This window comes from Aquila chrysaetos, chromosome Z (assembly GCF_900496995.4).
Source record: "Aquila chrysaetos chrysaetos chromosome Z, bAquChr1.4, whole genome shotgun sequence".
NCBI classification, from domain to species: domain Eukaryota; kingdom Metazoa; phylum Chordata; class Aves; order Accipitriformes; family Accipitridae; genus Aquila; species Aquila chrysaetos.
The window spans coordinates 74767128-74783975 of NC_044030.1; the positions used below are offsets into that span (position 1 = coordinate 74767128).

Genomic DNA, 16848 nt, shown 5'->3' on the forward strand with positions numbered 1-16848 from the left:
CCAGCAATTCCTCCCTGCAGCACATGGGTCTCTGCCATATTTAAGGGCAGATTGCTTCAGCCTTTTGCTCGGATGAAGGCTGGCATCGGTGTGAAGAAAGCCGCAGGACGCTTTGGTTGGCCCAACCCAAGCCAGAGCCTCCCTGGGGGCAGGTCAGATGGGGAAAGGCTCACACAGACACCCCTGCTCCACTGCCGTGAGGCAGCTCTTATCCTGTGGCCCTTGGGGACCTCCAGCCTCTTTTCTTATCCTCCTCCCTCCTGCACACTCTAGGCTGGTACCCCAGACTGCCAAAGACCCCCCCAGAGAGAAGCTTTTATAGTCTAAACACAACAGATGTATATCAACAGTAATTTATTTAGCTCTGAAACATTCAGAGCAATGAAATCACACACCACCTACCTCCTTCCCCAGCCAGCCAGCCATTGCTCAGGAAAACTCACATAACATGAAGTGGGCTTTAAAACTAAATCGCAGCTCCACATCGCGATGTAGCATCTGCCCAGTGATTTCCAGCCACCTTTTCCACTGGCCCTCTCTTGGCTGCTTTTCCTAGGGCACTGTGCTGTGGTTTACCACACCACACAGCAGCGTCGCCTTCCCTTGGCTTTTGCTGTCTCATGCTGACATGTAGCACAACATCATTTAGTTGACCTAAGGAGTGGTGGAAGGGAAACTAGCCGGCCTTCCTGCCATCAACCGAGCCCCCTGCTCAGCCAGCATGGGGACATACTAGCTTCTTACCTCGTACCTCTATCCACGAGGTACCCTTACTCAATCTCCTGTTTCTCTGAAAAGGCAGCCTTAGGGGAATGGCACTTCATGATGCTCTCAGTTCTCCAGAAGTAGGTCTGTGCAGGAAAAAAACCCAAATGAACCAAAAGGAGGTACAGGGGCACCAACGACCCATTTCCTTTTTCTGCATAAGGGGCCTGTGAGCAGGAAATAGCCATAAGCCACAGTGGGAGCTTGCACACACTTTGGTAAGGAAAGGAACAAGAGGATGCTGCTGTCCTGCTGGTGTGGAGCACGCACAGGTAGCCAGACTCATCCAAGAGGGTCAATCGCCCTTGAGCTCAAGTACTGGCTATGTGCCACTGCATGTTGCTGGAGCCGTAAGATCTGTCCCTCAAGGAGACATGGCACACTCCAGGAAGTTCTTGTCTGATTGCTGCTGAAATCTCCTGAATCACTTCACTCTCCATCATCTTCTCATGCCCACCTGAGTTGGCAAAAGAGGGAGCCTGTGACAGCCAGATGCCAAATAACGAGGGCAAAACCTGTTTACAGGGACTTGCACGTCCTTTCTCCAGCAAGAGAGAAGGAGGAAAAAAAAAAAAAAAGGTGATCTTAATGCAGATCTAAACAGACATCTCCTCCCAAATTTCAACCCACTCGCAGTCCTCTGAATTCTGCTACCACCATTTGTCACTATTCTCTACTGTGACAGGGCATGGGATGGGTGACAAGCGCCAGTATGCTCAAGCTGAGCAGCCTGACCAAACGGTCTCTGTTGTGTGCAAACTGCAGTCTCTGAGTCTGGTAAGAGGGTTGTTCATCCCCAGTACTCATACACTTAGTGGGGAGCAGGGGATAAATCAGCTATAGAAATGTTGCCCAGGAGAAGACCCATGCTGTCATGACTGCCCATGCAGGAGGCCAGAAATAAATAACCACCAGACCAGTGATGCTCAGGAAGCACTTCTACTCTAATGTGGCAACAACCAACTTTGAAGCCAAAATGCAGGACTGCCACAGGTCTGCCCCTAAAAATAAATGTTATACAACAGAACTGGCATCTGGCCATTGGCAACAAAAACAAATGGCAATTCAGATTGGAGATACCAGGCAGCAGGCCCGTTGCTTGTGCCACAAAAGCCATCAAAGCAGATGTGATCTTCCCTACCAGGTGATCTTACCATGAACAGATTCTGCATACCAGTTTGTCAGCAGCCTTCTTCAAAGGAAGCCCAGTACTGAGTAGCTTACAGGAATTTTCTGCAGGAGGCTAAAGAGCTACTTGACCCCCAGGATGTAACCAAAAGAGATGCAATTCCTGCCATTTGTGTGTTCCGCCCTCAGATGGGAAGATATTATTAGCAAGTAAGTTACTGAAAAACTAGTTTCTCAAACTCAGGAGAGATGACAAAAGGCAACAGGGCTGACTGTGTAACTATTGCTAAGTTTAAAGAGAAGTATACATATCCATATATCCATATGCATATACACATATATATACTTTCACTGTAGTTGTGTGTGTGGAGTCAAGTGCTAAGTGATAGAGAACCACAGTTTTGATAAACCATGGGACCTCACCAATCTGTGCCACTGCTCTAAGATAGTTTTAAACTTAGTTGGAATGCACCCAGTGGTGAATGGGAAACCTGTATTACCTCTAGCAGGACATCTACATGAGAAATGGCTCTGAACTTATCAATCAGATAAAAGGCATAATCTGCAAAACTGGTTGCACGGGGTTTGGAGTGTATTCCATTCTACCTGACAGATCAAGGAAGTTAATAATCAAGTAGCAATTTCAGGGATGAAAACCTGGTACATCTGACAGCTATCTAAACATGAGATATAGATCATATTTGCACTACGTTAAAATGGTGTAGTGAGATTTCCCTCAATACAAAAAATAAATGAAGGCACAAGAAGAACAAAGATGAAAAAATTGGAAATAGTTTATTTGCTGCATAAGGAAACTTCTTGTAAATTACATATAAAGAAACTTACTATGCTGTAGTATATAATTTTCAATATTCCACAAAGATAATTGTAATAAATATACAAACCAAAACAAAGTAGAAGACTAAATCCATCAGGCAACCTACAAAATGGTTCATCAAGTTTTATACTTTGCAGCACCAGCATGCTTAAAATCTTGTTGTTCATTTTGAAGTGCTGCAGCAAAATTCTTTTCACATTTCTTTGGAGCATTTTCAAAACCATCTAACTGTAAAATACTGTTCAAAATTAGCAGGCATTAGTTAAATCACCCAAGAAAAGTAACACCAACGTCTAACTGATGCAAAGGTGTGATTTGTCTTTTCGCCTTTAAAATCCATTTTAGTTTTGCCAGGGTTAGGAATTGTCTGATATAAGTGCACTATGAGTCCAGCCAGTCTGAGGCACTGCTGACTCTTGTCATATTATGACTCTACATAAACTTCATAGATTATATAGCTCTGGAAGATTTCTCTATTAGAGACATATCCACTAACAGGAATAACAAAAATACCATAGTGAAGCTGCAGGCTAGTTAGAATGGTTGTACCCTCAAATGCAGTGTGTGCTTAGAAACATTTTTCCATAGTTTCATACTATACCACATCCGGCATTTTTATTTGACATTTTTAAAAAAAGTGCTGATAAAGGCTTTACTGATGCACTTAGCCTCTAGAAACAACATATAGAAATTTTTGACACCTTTTGCTGTTCTCTACCTACCATTTCTACATTTTTTGAAACAGCAGGCTGAATTGCATTTTACACTTCACTGCTCTGGACCACACTGACAGACAGGTCTAATATTCCATACAGATCTTTTACAAACTGAAAACTATGCTTCACTATTACTGAATACTTGGGGGTATAAAAACAAACTCTCTAAAACATGATTACCTAAAAATATTTGTTAATAAGCTTAATGCAAACATTATGTAGAAAAAATGGTTTAGTTACAAAAAATTTCATTAGAGGGCCAATAAAAATATAGTGAAGAGAAGATCTTTACAAAAGTGAGGTTAGGAAGTATGAGGCATTGACATTCACTGTAAACATCCTGTGTTCACTAGAATCCCTTGTCTAAAGTATATGTTCTGGTTTTGTTCCTGAGCTTCATGGCCAACACTTGCATAGATAGCTAAACCTATCATAAAGGGTTGTTTATACAGATGTTTCTGTACTGATCTGTACAGAACTTCAGTAAACTAATGATTTTACCTTTTGAAATAGTTTCATTCCACTACCAGGCAGTTCAAGGAAACTATGAAGCATGGTATGATTTTTGTGTACTCAGTGCACTGGATGGGTTGGGACAGCTACGTTATGGTGTGTTAAATAATATTACACTAAGAAGTGTAGCTGTTTGATATTCCGGCTTAGCATAAATACCTACTTCTGCTCACTGCTGCAAGGCTCATTTCTGCTCTGCCAAAGACTGCATATGGCAAAATGTCAGGAATTTGAGTGTGACAACATCAGGCAACTAAGTTAATCCCCATTAACAAGATGCAGCTTATAAACGGTACAGAAGACCTTATGGAGAATTTCACCTTTACCCAGGCAACACGAGTGCTTTCCTCTAGATAAACCTCCTTCTATTGGAGGAAGCTAGAAAGTACTTACAGGGTAAACATGACATGGAGTGGCCTAAGTAAAAAGTCTGAAGAACATACTTGCATTTTGGATAGGAAAAGCAGGCATGTGTTTAGTTACTGCACACGCAAATGCACATGGGAAGTGGTAGAGACAGACAAATCCACCTCACAAACAGCACAATAACAAAAAAGCAGCAAATTCCCAGTTTTAAATCTTATGTTAAGGCAAATCTAGATAAACACCCATAACAGGATTACTAAAAATGGGGAGTTTTGGCAGTTTTGTTTACTTTTTCTGTGACTGGCTTTTACACATTGATAAAATTTGTTTAAGCACTTTCTGGACATCTTCATCCATTTGACCCTAGATAAGGGGAGAAAGAAGAAAAGATTATTGAATTCAAGCATCTCTCTACACTTTAAGAAGATTTACAAACTAGTTTTGAGGTATAGTAATTAGATCAATTTTCCAAAAGGTAGCAGTGCTAAATTAGTGCTTCAACAGTAATAGCTTTTGGGTAGGATGTCTCAGACAAAACATGCAAAGTTCTTACTAGATCTGCAGAAGAAACACCTTTCGTTAAAATAACAAAACTGTGTAACTGACAACATGCAACCATACCTGCACAGCATAGAGAAGATGCATCCTGTAAACTGAGACAATTTCCTGATGTTGTTTCTTTGTTTCCTAGAAAACAGTTAAGCAGAAAGTCACACAGCATTCAGAACTGCTGAATTCAGAACTCCCCAACTAGATTTAGAGAGCTCTGGGGAATTATAAACCATAGTCTTATGCATGCATGGAAAACCAGCTCAGACAGTACTGAGCCACTAGCCATCCAAAACATAATTTGCTTGGAAGCATGGTCCACAGAAACACTGTAATTCTACCCATCCTAGTAAAAAAGCTGGTGAGATGACATCAGTTTTAAGAAGCCCTGAGCTGCAAAGATGTGGAATGAGCACATACTCTACTTCTGAGCTTATCAGCAACCAGAATTGAGGAAAGCCAACAGTATTCTGACAAATCAACCCTCAACTGCAGCTGAGCTCTTCCCTGAAGTTAGTGACCCATCTGTCATCTAATGCCTTCCCAGGGAAGAGGAGGTGTTCACAAAGTTCTTAACCCATGAAATCCTCAGTTAGTCACTATACATTCAAACAAGGAAAGCCAACATCCTTTTTCACGATCACAGACTGCCACATCCCAGAAGCCATCTTTCCAAATAAAGTTGAAGCTGTTAGGAAAGCAAGCCTACAAGAAGGAAAGAATGCTTCTGTCCTGTTTTAAATCCTACCCACTTTCCTAACGTGTTGCATATCTTTGTACCCTACACTACTTTGCTTGTCCTTAAGCAGTGGGAGATGAAGGGTCCTTTCAAACATGGTGGACTGGGATAAGAAACAGCCTGGGTCTTTACACTGACAGGATGCAGGGTTTACCTGTCTGCCTACTTATTTCTCCTCACTGCAAGGGAATTTTTCTGGCCCATATGCATATTGACTCTTCTTTCTGCCTGCTGCAGAAGGTAGGAAAGCAGATACCAGGTAAGCCGTTTAGCATGTCAGGCCAGAAATTCTGCTTTCATGTTTACTCCAGAGCTCTCAACAAAGGCCTCTGGCGGGCAGTACCCTCTTTTCATCCCCAGCAGTGAATTAAAGTGCTCCTTTGGACAGGCAAGCTCTTGGAAGTAAAAATTATGACTCAACCCAGCTTAGAAGACAGGACATCTCATGCACAAAAAAATACAACAACAACAAATCTTTAAGCAGTTCAGAATTTCAGAGAATAAACTGTGGCCCCTATACACAGATGGATTTGCTTAATTTGAAACTTCATGCCTTCAGTGACTACTTTCTTCCAGAAAGTCAAAATTATTTTAGCTTAAAAAAAAAAACCAAAATGAAAAAGACTTCAGCTGATGAATGTTCTTGTGAAAACACACAAATCCACTGCACACTGGTCATATTTTTCACAAATCAAGGTCTCAGCAGCAGATCTGGTCACTACATTCCACTACAAGTACAGGAACTTTGCTCCACTATTGATAAGAAAATATATTGGGGAAAACAGCTTTCTTTAGTTAGACTACTTGTAAAGAACTTCATGATGTGCAGATTCCTCAATGTTTCAGAGAAACAGAGAAATTAGAGAATTTCTGGATGAAAATTCCTTTCCTTGTACTCACTGACTGCTCCATTGTAAATAAGGCAGAGTGAAGAATGGCACACATATCTTTGGAGAACTGGGAATAATGGTGGGTTTATAAATTATCACACTTACAGTCAGTTGGTTTTGCAACTGCTTCACTTGTTGTTGTAACGCCTCCAGCTGCTGGCTTTGTCTTTTGGGGGCGCTGGTGGAGTACGAAAGCTGAGAAAGGCTGTTCAATGCTTCTTTTAATTTGCTAACTTCCTTGGACATTTCATTGATCTAGGGAGGCAAAAAACAGGTTTGCATGAAAAGCTGCAAGGCACACTATTCTTATGGGTCTCATCTTGGGGTTATTAGTGACTTAAACGAGATGTAAATAAACTCAACAAAGAGAGACATCATGTAAACAAAGAGTTACAATGCTTCTCTATCCCCACTCCTAGCCCAGTCAATTCTAAATGCGTTCCTTGTTCTGAAAGCCAGCAATATTTACAAACAAGGATTGCATTTACCACCTTTACAAATGCTGCTGCTGAACACAAGACAGAAACATACCAAACATAGGCCAGCTATTCACAGCTAGCAAAACACATAGCTTTTTATAAAGAAAATTGTAGTGACAGATACGGTAGCTGCAGAGGAAAAATAGTCAAGTCATGCTAAGGTTGAGAAGATACAGAAAAATCAGAATAGTGAATTTTTTCTTCTTTCTGATCTTTTGTTTTCTTGTCTCCTCTGGAATTTCTTCCTGCTGTAAACCCCACTTCTTTGACTTTGGTTGTCTGAATAGTGTGAACCCAGTCTAAGCAGAACTTAGAAGAGGTAAATTGCAAGACCATGCATATCCCCACATGGGAGGGAAACCAACTGTAAAGTTAAACATACTGAAAACTTCTTTGATATCTGAATTTTAAGATGGGCAAATGCACTCAACTCTGTGATACTTGACACAACATCACCTGTTAGGCCACCCATGCACCATCCAACGTGCTTTGCAGTCTGAACTCATGTACTACCCTTCCACTGTAGTGAATCACTAACCTTTTTATCTTTATCCTCTTCCAGTTTTGATGAGCTTTCAGAATATCTTTTCATTTCAAGAAGATCTTCTTGAGCTTGATGGTACTTTTGCTGAAGACCAGTCACCTCCCGTTCCTTTGCTTCAAGCAGAGTATGCATACCTTCCTTCTCTTCTTTCAAGTGCAAAACTTCATTTCTCAGTTGCATAGCATCTAAGGATGCATTTTCCTTCTCTTGGATTATATCCTTCAGTTTGGATGACAAAACACTAACTTCACCCTCTAGTGATGACTGGAGCTTTTCATATGTAGCCTTGGGTACCATTGCTTCATTAATTGCAGCTTTTTCTTCCAGTAATTCCTTCTGTAAGTTTCTTACTTCGCTTTCCTTGTTGGTAAGCAGTCCTTTGAGTTCATTTATTTCTTCCTCCATTTCCTTTACAGTATTTCTGAGTGCATTCATCACCTGATGATGTTCAGTAATTGGCAAAGAGTTTTGTTTCTGAGTGTCTAACAGTTGCTTTAGTTCTTCTGCTTCATCTAATACTTTTGTGTACTGGGATTTCATTTCTGATAACTCATTCTCTGCTTTGTATTTCAAAGAATTTGTTACCTGCATCAGTTTCTCATGTTCATCTCTAGGAATGTAGTCCGAAGTTATATCATCTAGAGTTTTTCTCTTCCTATAGTCTTCAAGCTCTGTTTGTGCTTCTTTGTACGACTGAGACAATTCACTAAGTTGTCTGTTGAGCTCATCTATCATTTTGTGCATTGCATCTTTCACTTCTCCAGCTTCAGCACTGGATTCCATGTGTGTCTGACTTGTCAGCTTGTCCTGTAGCCTTTTAATTTCCTCTTGGCCTTCTTTGTACCTCTCGATCAACAATGCTTTCTCTTGATTAATGTTATCAATAACTGAACAGTATGAATTCTTAATTTCCTCGCACTCTTCCACAGACAATTTGCTTGCCACATTCTGCTCTCTTTCTTCAAACTTTTTCTGCAGCTCTCTTACTTTCTCTTTTTGTCTTTCACTTTCCTCTAACGCTCTCTTCAATTCGTGCTTAAGCATTTCAACTTCTCCACATGTAACCTTCAACCTACTCAGCTCAGAACTGGTTTCTTCACTTTCAGAGGAAACAAGACCCAGCTTCATTTGCCTTTGTACATTCAAAACCTCTTTCACAGCTTCCTCATACCTGTTTTGAGGTTCTTGGAACTTCAGGTTAAGATCAGAACCATTTTCTGAAATGTCTGTGCTGTTTAAATGATCTGTTTCTGGGACTCTAGACTGGACCTGAGCTTCTGTGTGCTTTCTTTTGGCTTCAGAATTCTCTAATTTCCTCTGCACATCCTTTAAATCTTCCTGGAGGTACTTCATTTTTACCTCACTGAGGCTTGTCAACTTTTCTTGAATTTGGGTGGCATTTAATGTAGACTTCAGCTCCTGAGCCGAGAACTCATTTTGTCTATCTGCTGTTTGCTCAAATTCTGTTTGGGTTGAATGATAAGATTCTACAGTTGAATCCACTTCTTTAGGTGTTCTTTCCTGTGCAAAAAGAAACCCAAAGAACTGCACAATAAAAACAAGTATATGATAATATTTTTTAGAATAGAGTAAGCAAGGAAATCTTGCCACATCCTACAGACACAGATAATTAAAGCACCATGGAAGAAAGTTTTAGAAAAATTCAAAACCCAGCTGCTCCCATTTAGTCATCTACAGTGAGAGAAGGCAGTAGGTGCCAAACTCCTCTGAAAGTCTGGGCTGATCTCCATAAGCTAATAATCAAAGCTATGCGAATTACAATTCTGCTAACACAACTGTTAACAACATCTTTTAGAATGTGGTTATCATAATAAACAAAGTTATTCAGTAATTTATGGGAAAGTGAGAAGATCAAAATACTGATTTAATCCTTTGGGGCAGAGTGTTTCCATGATCTTACCACCAACAAGCTCATTAAATTATCTTCACAGTACACTTCTTTAAAACGGTGAGCATCTCTTCATTCTGCTAGCAGATTAAGACAGCACTAGAACAGCACAAAAATATGCCACCTGTAATTTGTCCTGCAGCTCCTTATTGTGCAATGTCAAAGAAGCAATTTTTGCTTGCATCAACAGAAGTAGATCTTGCTGGTCGGCTTCAGAACTCACATCCAATAAACTCTCAGCACCTTTGGAGAAAAAAAAAGATTCAAAATTTTCAAAAAAGCTGAAATGCTAGCTAGTTAGTTATTCTAACCTTTCAGATCAAACAGTTTGTTCCCATTACCACTAAGCGTAGTGAGCAAGCAAGCTGTTCCTAGAAACCCTTTCCCCAAAAATGTGTCAGATCACCCAACAGAAGCAGGAGGTTTTGATGGGGAGCTGCTAGTGAAATTACAAAACATTACTCCCAATACTTCCCATGTTTCACATTCTAAGCAGAAAGACATAGAGGATTTCTGACAAGATTTCAACATTTACTACCTAAAACACCTAACCAAATATGAAAATAAGAATTAAGTGTTATCGTATACCTGTTGTGCTGTCACTCAGCCTGTCTTTATTATCTCGATGCAAGGAGCTGAATTCTTCCTGCTGAGACACCAAAAGAAAACACTTTCACAGAAAGCAGATGTGAAGTTGGACAATTCACCAAAGAGAAGCACAGACAGTATAGATCTTGCTGGATAAAGCCTGGCAAAGTGGGTTTCTTTTCTTTCTGGGGTCTTGTTTAATTGTAGCATGTGGCCAGTATTTCAAAATCTGCTAAACCCATCCAAGTTCCATCGCCCATTTCTCACTAAATATTAATGAAATGTGGCCAACTATCTCACAGGTAGTTTGGAAAGCTGCAGCTCCTGTGATAAATAATAGCAATGTATTGTCAAGTATTAAAAAAAAAATAAAAATCTTCAATACCATGAGGCAAAGATCAGACAGAACACAACTCAACCATTTCCCTGATGTCTTTTGGTGAAAGGGTCTCTAGTTGCACTGCACAATGCCATGTACTTTGCTGGTATTAGGTAATGAGCTCTCACAGCATTAATAACTTACTTTCATAACCATACTCCTAAATACTAACTAATTTATGACTAATTCTATTTACATATTCAGTAAACATTAAAGTAATCCACGCTTGCTTTATAAATTACATTGAAATAGATTTGGATTCCTTTTTGTTCCTAAAATTCAGCTAATTAATTCACAGGAGACTCTGCAGTCAGCAAAATAGATAATTAAGCAAAATAGATTATTAAGATACTATACTTTCCTTCTCTAAGCTTCACAAGAACATAAAACTGATACCTTGCACACTTGATCAGCAAAGAAAGCCTGCCCTTTTCCAGTCATGGGAGCTGAAGTTGATGAGTGTGGAGAGGACAAATCACTAAGCTGTAAAAGATTTTATATAAATAGGTATGTATACATCCATGTACCTATAACTACCTCTCTAAGACATGCCCATATATATGTGTATACACACACATTACAGAGTACTTTTCACTGCATTAACGTAAGTCACAACTCCAGGTTAGTTTCAAAGAGAAGATCTAATTCAGTGTTCTTCTGAGTCAGTATTACATGCGCAGTGTAGCTGTTATACAGGTAACATACCAGGATAACATTAAACCTAACTGTTAAACTGCATTTTATTATTATATATATCTGTTTAAGTATTTTACTTTCTTATGTATATATGCATATAATAATGTCTACAAATAGATGTATAATTAAAATATACATAATTATTTCCTTATGGAAGCAGGCAAAACCAGGAGACGTTCAACTTTAGATGGAAGAAGCAATTGTACAGTAAAATTTGTACAGTTTTATCTCAGACCATGGTGTATTTCAAGCAATTTTGCTTAGTTAACCTAACCAACATATGCCTTCATGGTGTCATCTTAATGTCAGGAAAAGCACTCATGGTGAGACAGGCATAAAACCCAACAGTGACAGAGCAAATCCAGCCCACATCATTCAAACAATGTTTGAAACACTTTTCACCCCCTAAAAGCATCTCAAAATTGGTCTTTTCTTTACCTGAATAGGACTGATAGGAGGAGGTGGGGCTTTGCGTTTTTTTGGAGTTCCACTTCTTTCTGAACTTAATTTAGAGCCTTGATCATGCTGAAAGTTTCACCAGCCAGAAAAGGCAGGTTTGTTAGTTTGGTTAGTAAAGTCCGAGCAAGTTGTTTTGTTAAAAAAAAAAAAAAAAAAAAATCCCACATTAATATCAACTTTAGCAGCTCATGCAGTGCCTTATTTTTTTTTCTATGTAAAGACTACATCTCTACTAACATAAAGATATTAAACATGCCTGAAAATAAGAATCTGCCCCCTTGTAATCCATGCTTCAGTGAAAACAAACAAGATTTAGTGAAAAAGCAGAAGCTGACAATAGGTTTAGCACTAGTGATCTTAAATACTTCCATTCATACATAGTCCAGTCATGCCATTCTCAATGGCTACCATCTTTCCTCTCCACCAACTTCTGCCTGAGCTCCCTGAAAAACCCACCTCTCTACTCAGAGAAAGAATGAACCAATGCGTTGCACTTTTGTCCACTTTCCAGCCACCAGCAGGTCTACAAGGTCTACTCGCACTCCAAGATATGATACCAAATAAAACATGTAAGAAACTATTTGCCTAAATCTGCTGGGATTCTCACAGGTGGGCATCTCAAGTAAGATGTAGCCAGGGATAACCTTCAATTATATGTTTTGGAAACAGGGAACTTTTCTAGAACATCATCTCTACAGTTTAAAGAGATAGGGAGTCCAAAAGCCAAGCTCCTGCATTACACATGAACAACGTAACATATCTTCCCGGCACACACGTGCACATTACACACACACACGCTCCCCTCCTTTTCTCATTGAGAGTGCTGGCAGCTGTTACAGAGAGAAGCTAAGTCTAAAAGCGATGTTCCTGAAACACATTCCTTAAATAAGCAACAAAACCCTTCCACATTACAGTCAATGGCAGCACATCTCACAGTGACATTTACTAGTGCTTCTAGTCATGTCAATTACTGGTTTTTTCTTAAGTTACAAGTCTGTATAGCTCGAGTATTTTTAAAACCAAAGGGACAAATACCTGCTTTGCTTTTGTTGGTGACTTTGTATCTGTGAAGCAGAAAAGAAGTGGAATTAAGAACAGCTATCAAAGAAAAAGTTATTTGGCATTCCTAGCCCATCTCTCAACTCTACTTTCCACACCATAAATACTTTGTTTGGTTTTTGAATTCCTATCTGAAATCTGAGAAATATACTTTAATTTCCAGATTCCATTTGAACCCTATCATTTCTCTGCTGCTTTTTGGGTTTCATATTGAGATAAAATTTGAAGGATTGTAACAATTCTTATTCTACTATAGTCTTGCACCATTCTTGCACATTAGCCTCCTACTTTAGAAATCTGTCTTAGCTTGATCATAAAACCCTCTGCCTGCATTAGTTCATTCTCCAACCCCTCTACTGAGGAGCTATATCTTCCACTTACTCTTTCACATAATAAAAAAAGGATCTATTCCAAATTGTATGCAAGACTTCAAGATGCTGCTACATCAGCTTACCTTTTTTTTCTCCAGAACACGTCTTTTTGCCCTGCTCAGTGCTTTATCCCATGCTAGATATTACCATCTATGGCAAAGACCACATTTTCCTGCTTTTGGGAAGCCTCAGCCAGACCATCTTGAAGATGGCTTTTGAAACTTTTCAGGCTACCTTATGAAGTAAATTTGTTCATTGCTAAATATATATGTAGCCAGTTCAAGAAGTGACAAACTGCAGATTGGCATCTCTTACATACCCACATCCTGAGATAACTTTGATGATAGGAGATTCTGTATCCCTGTATTCTCAGAGAGCTTGGAGTAATGCAGGGCATTCTGTCCAAAGACATCTACTAAACTGACATCTGCACCTTTCTGAAGGAAGGCTTCCACGATGTTAAGGCTACCAGCTTCACAAGCCATCATCAAAGCAGTTCTGGACAAAACAAGCAAAACACACAGAGTAAGTGTCAAGACTGTACTCTTTAAGCAGCAGCTCATTTTTTCAGGAAAAAAAAGTGTGACAGTTATTGTGCAATAAAGTCCAAGATGTTATCAGTATGTGTATTGACACACACATGTAACTTGTTTCTCCTTACAAACACCTGCCTGCCCCTCGTCCTCTTCCCCATACTCCCCAGCTGGACCTTCTGCAAAGACCTGGCATGCTTTGCACAGATCTCCAAACACTTCCGAAAATGGGTTCCTGAGGCTAAGAGGAGAGTCATAGGTAGAAATGGCTGCAGGATAAAGTCAGACTATCAAATCTCACTGCCACACTACAATTACAGCTCTGCAGGTCGGGGTACGACATGAAAGCATTTATTTCACTGCTGCTCTCCTTTACACGTTGCTTTTAAGACAAAATAGACAAACAGATTTCAACCAAAAAGCCAAACAAATCTCAAAGCTCCTCAATGAGAGGATGGGTTGGACCTCAAATCCTGACCTAATCTCAGTTTAAAAAAAAAAAAAAAAAAAGTCAATTAGAGCACAATCAGTTGCCTCTTCAACACAGGGCAGCTAGACAGTGCCAGATCCTACAAGTAAGGGTAGCATACAGAAGGAGTGTTTTCCTAACAGGTTGTATCTGTTTTTCTCAGTTACTTGAAGGGGTCATAAGAGATGTACAGAAGAATTACAAACACACAGAAACCCCCACCTTTCAAGCATGCTCTAATATTGCTTTCCTGCTTGGGCATAATTCTGCCTTCTCAACATTAAAACGCACCTAATAGGTTGGCCAAGTTCATTGGCAAACACATTCCTCAGTGCAGTTATGAAACTGAAAAGTTACTACAGTGATAATATTTGCTAGATATTAAGACAATCATTTCACTGATGAATTAAACATACTCCCTGTAATGGATAAGCCCTGGAGAAGTGATGGCTGTTGCACTGCTGTGCTAAAAAATAGTGCTGAGTGGCAACTTGGGTAACACCTCCAGAGTCACAGGGATGGTTTTAGATTACCAAAAAAATTCACTTAGTATGGAGAAGATAGGAAATTGGAGATGCCATTTTCAAAGGTTATCCCCTTCCTCTCCCAATAAGGCTTCTCTTTTTTCAGTAAAAACCACTTCGGTGAACACAAGATGCAAGAGTAGTCACTCTCCTTACTAGAAGAAAAGCAAGAAGTAAAATGGTATATTCCATGTCATACCATCTTCTTGCTTCTACACACTGTACTTCCTTGAAAAAGAAAATACAAAAAGGCAAGTCTGTCCTGTCTATGACAGAAACGCCTTCATCCAATTAAACAAGGAACACTTAACACTGTTGATTAAACAGAGTGAGGGGAAGGCAGAGGTCCCAGAGTGGACAGCACCTCAGGTTCAAAGCATCGATGAGGCCATTCAAACCGACCAAGACAACAAAGGGGTTTTCTTCAGACAACTTAAAAGAAAGGGTGCGCTAACAAACTTTGGACTGATAAAAAACAAGTTAGGGCCCAGTCTTATCCTCCCAGGCGCTGCCAAAGAACAATACAAGCATTGTATCACATACAATAATCAAGATTGCTATCAGGTGTAAGTGCCAAGTCTTCTCAGCATCCTGCTTTATGTTCACAGTTTAACCAACTGTTTATAAAACAGTCCATAATTTTCAGACTCTTGATCTTCATCAGTATCATCAAAACAAGTGCACTTTTCACTACAAGGATGTTGCTTTTTAAAAAGTTTTCTGACACACGCACAATCTATTAATACAACAAATCTCTAAATGGTACCTTCTAAGATGTCAGCATCTCCACTATATAGGCTTACTGTATTTTTCTCTTGCTGCTGTGGCTGCATTATGGTAGAAAAAAGAACCCTCCACAGATGTCACTCCCAAGTAACAGCTTTAGGATTTAAGTTGGAGAAACTAACTTATGCCAAGAAGAGAGCAGCATTTAAAACTGGGACACATACAAAGTGATGTGTGGGTAAGTGCTATCAATCAGATTCTTGTAGGAATTGTTTAAAAATGGTATTTTCTGCTCTGGTAGACCAAGAGAAATCTTACAAGCACATCTAGTTTTATAGTTGCATAGTTTCTGTTTCACCTTTCCCTTTAGGCAGAATTCTGTAAGCCTTCTCAACAATCAGGATACACTGCCTCGTACTAAAGGCATTATTTCACCTAACAAGAACTATTTTGGGAAGGATTTGAGAAGAAAACCTCATTTGACAGTCAGCCTTGGGCAAGAATTAACATGTTAACCTGCTGTACCTTCCATTTTTATCCCTGGTGTTGATGTCTGCTCCATGATCCAGAAGGTATTTGCAGACTTCCGTATGACCATTTTGTATTGCAAGCAGCAGAGGTATGTTTCCATCCTAGGAATGCATTTAAAGACACTATGAACAATAACACATCCATTTACACATATTGCTCTGAGATTTAAAGGTCAGCTGCAAACTTTACTTCTATAAGCACAAATGAGGTGCTATCAGTACATTTTTCTCGTGTACCATAAATGTAGCTGGGTTTACTTTAATTCATTTTTTGACCACCGGGGATGCAAAGAATTAGGAGCAGGAGTGCTTTCTGCTGTTTGTAGTCCCTTTGCTGCTTGCTTAATGCTATAACACGATTATTTTGGAACTACACAATACCTTTAAGTAGGTCCGCTACAAAAATGATAATTTTAACGAAGTACAAGGCAAAAATACAGTATTTCATATAAACACAGAATAACTTAGTTGGAAGACACCTTTAGAGGTCATCTGTGGTTTCTCTGCCTTCGCTCTCAATCCAAAGCTAGGCAAACTTCAACTTACAGTACTTTGCTCAGAAACTTACTTGTCCAGTCAAGTTTTAAGCATCTCCAAAGGTAGAGACACCATAACACCTCTGGATACCAGTTCCAGTGTTTCACCACCTTCATGGTGAGACTATTTTTTTCCTAGTATCTAACTGGAATTGCCCAACTAGATGCATTACCCAAATTCTGACCATTGCTTGTCATCGTTTCGTCATGCACCCCTGAGGTTGGTCTGGCTCCACTTTCCCTGTGATCAACCATGATGTAGCTGAGGACATTTTTAAAATACTCCTACAGCCTTTTCTTAAGACTGAACAAGCCTTTTCTGCCTTTAAAGTGCATATGCTGAAATGTTAGGTCTAACCTCTGTGACAGACTTTTTTTATTAGAAAGACCAGATAAGAAGGAGATAGATCCAAGTAAAAAACAAGCAAGTTTAAATATTTTTATGCTTCCCCCTCCACCCTGTCCTTTTGTGCCTCATTTCTGTCAGGTTGCCTCTCTTGATCATCAGAGGGTTTTCTAACAGTCATTTGCATCATTCCCAA

At 39.6% G+C, this 16848-nt stretch overlaps 1 protein-coding gene across 5 annotated transcripts in view; it reads right to left on the reverse strand.

The window, feature by feature from the left end:
• Positions 1-2669: 2669 nt before the first annotated feature.
• The window catches only part of RAI14 (retinoic acid induced 14), an 89956-nt gene continuing 75777 nt past the window's right edge, over positions 2670-16848 (reverse strand). The window contains exons 8-18 of one of the 5 annotated variants that reach the window (XM_041120868.1): positions 15766-15872; positions 13308-13486; positions 12594-12622; positions 11538-11624; positions 10800-10886; positions 10025-10106; positions 9561-9679; positions 7522-9048; positions 6610-6759; positions 4948-5013; positions 2670-4689 (exon numbers count right to left, since the gene is read on the reverse strand). In XM_041120868.1, the coding sequence (XP_040976802.1) occupies positions 4612-4689; positions 4948-5013; positions 6610-6759; positions 7522-9048; positions 9561-9679; positions 10025-10106; positions 10800-10886; positions 11538-11624; positions 12594-12622; positions 13308-13486; positions 15766-15872 (2511 nt within the window). In that variant the 3' untranslated portion in view covers positions 2670-4611. The remainder of the gene's footprint in view (positions 4690-4947; positions 5014-6609; positions 6760-7521; positions 9049-9560; positions 9680-10024; positions 10107-10799; positions 10887-11537; positions 11625-12593; positions 12623-13307; positions 13487-15765; positions 15873-16848) is intronic. The other 4 variants (XM_030004850.2, XM_030004849.2, XM_030004854.2 and 1 more) reach the window with 4 other exon arrangements.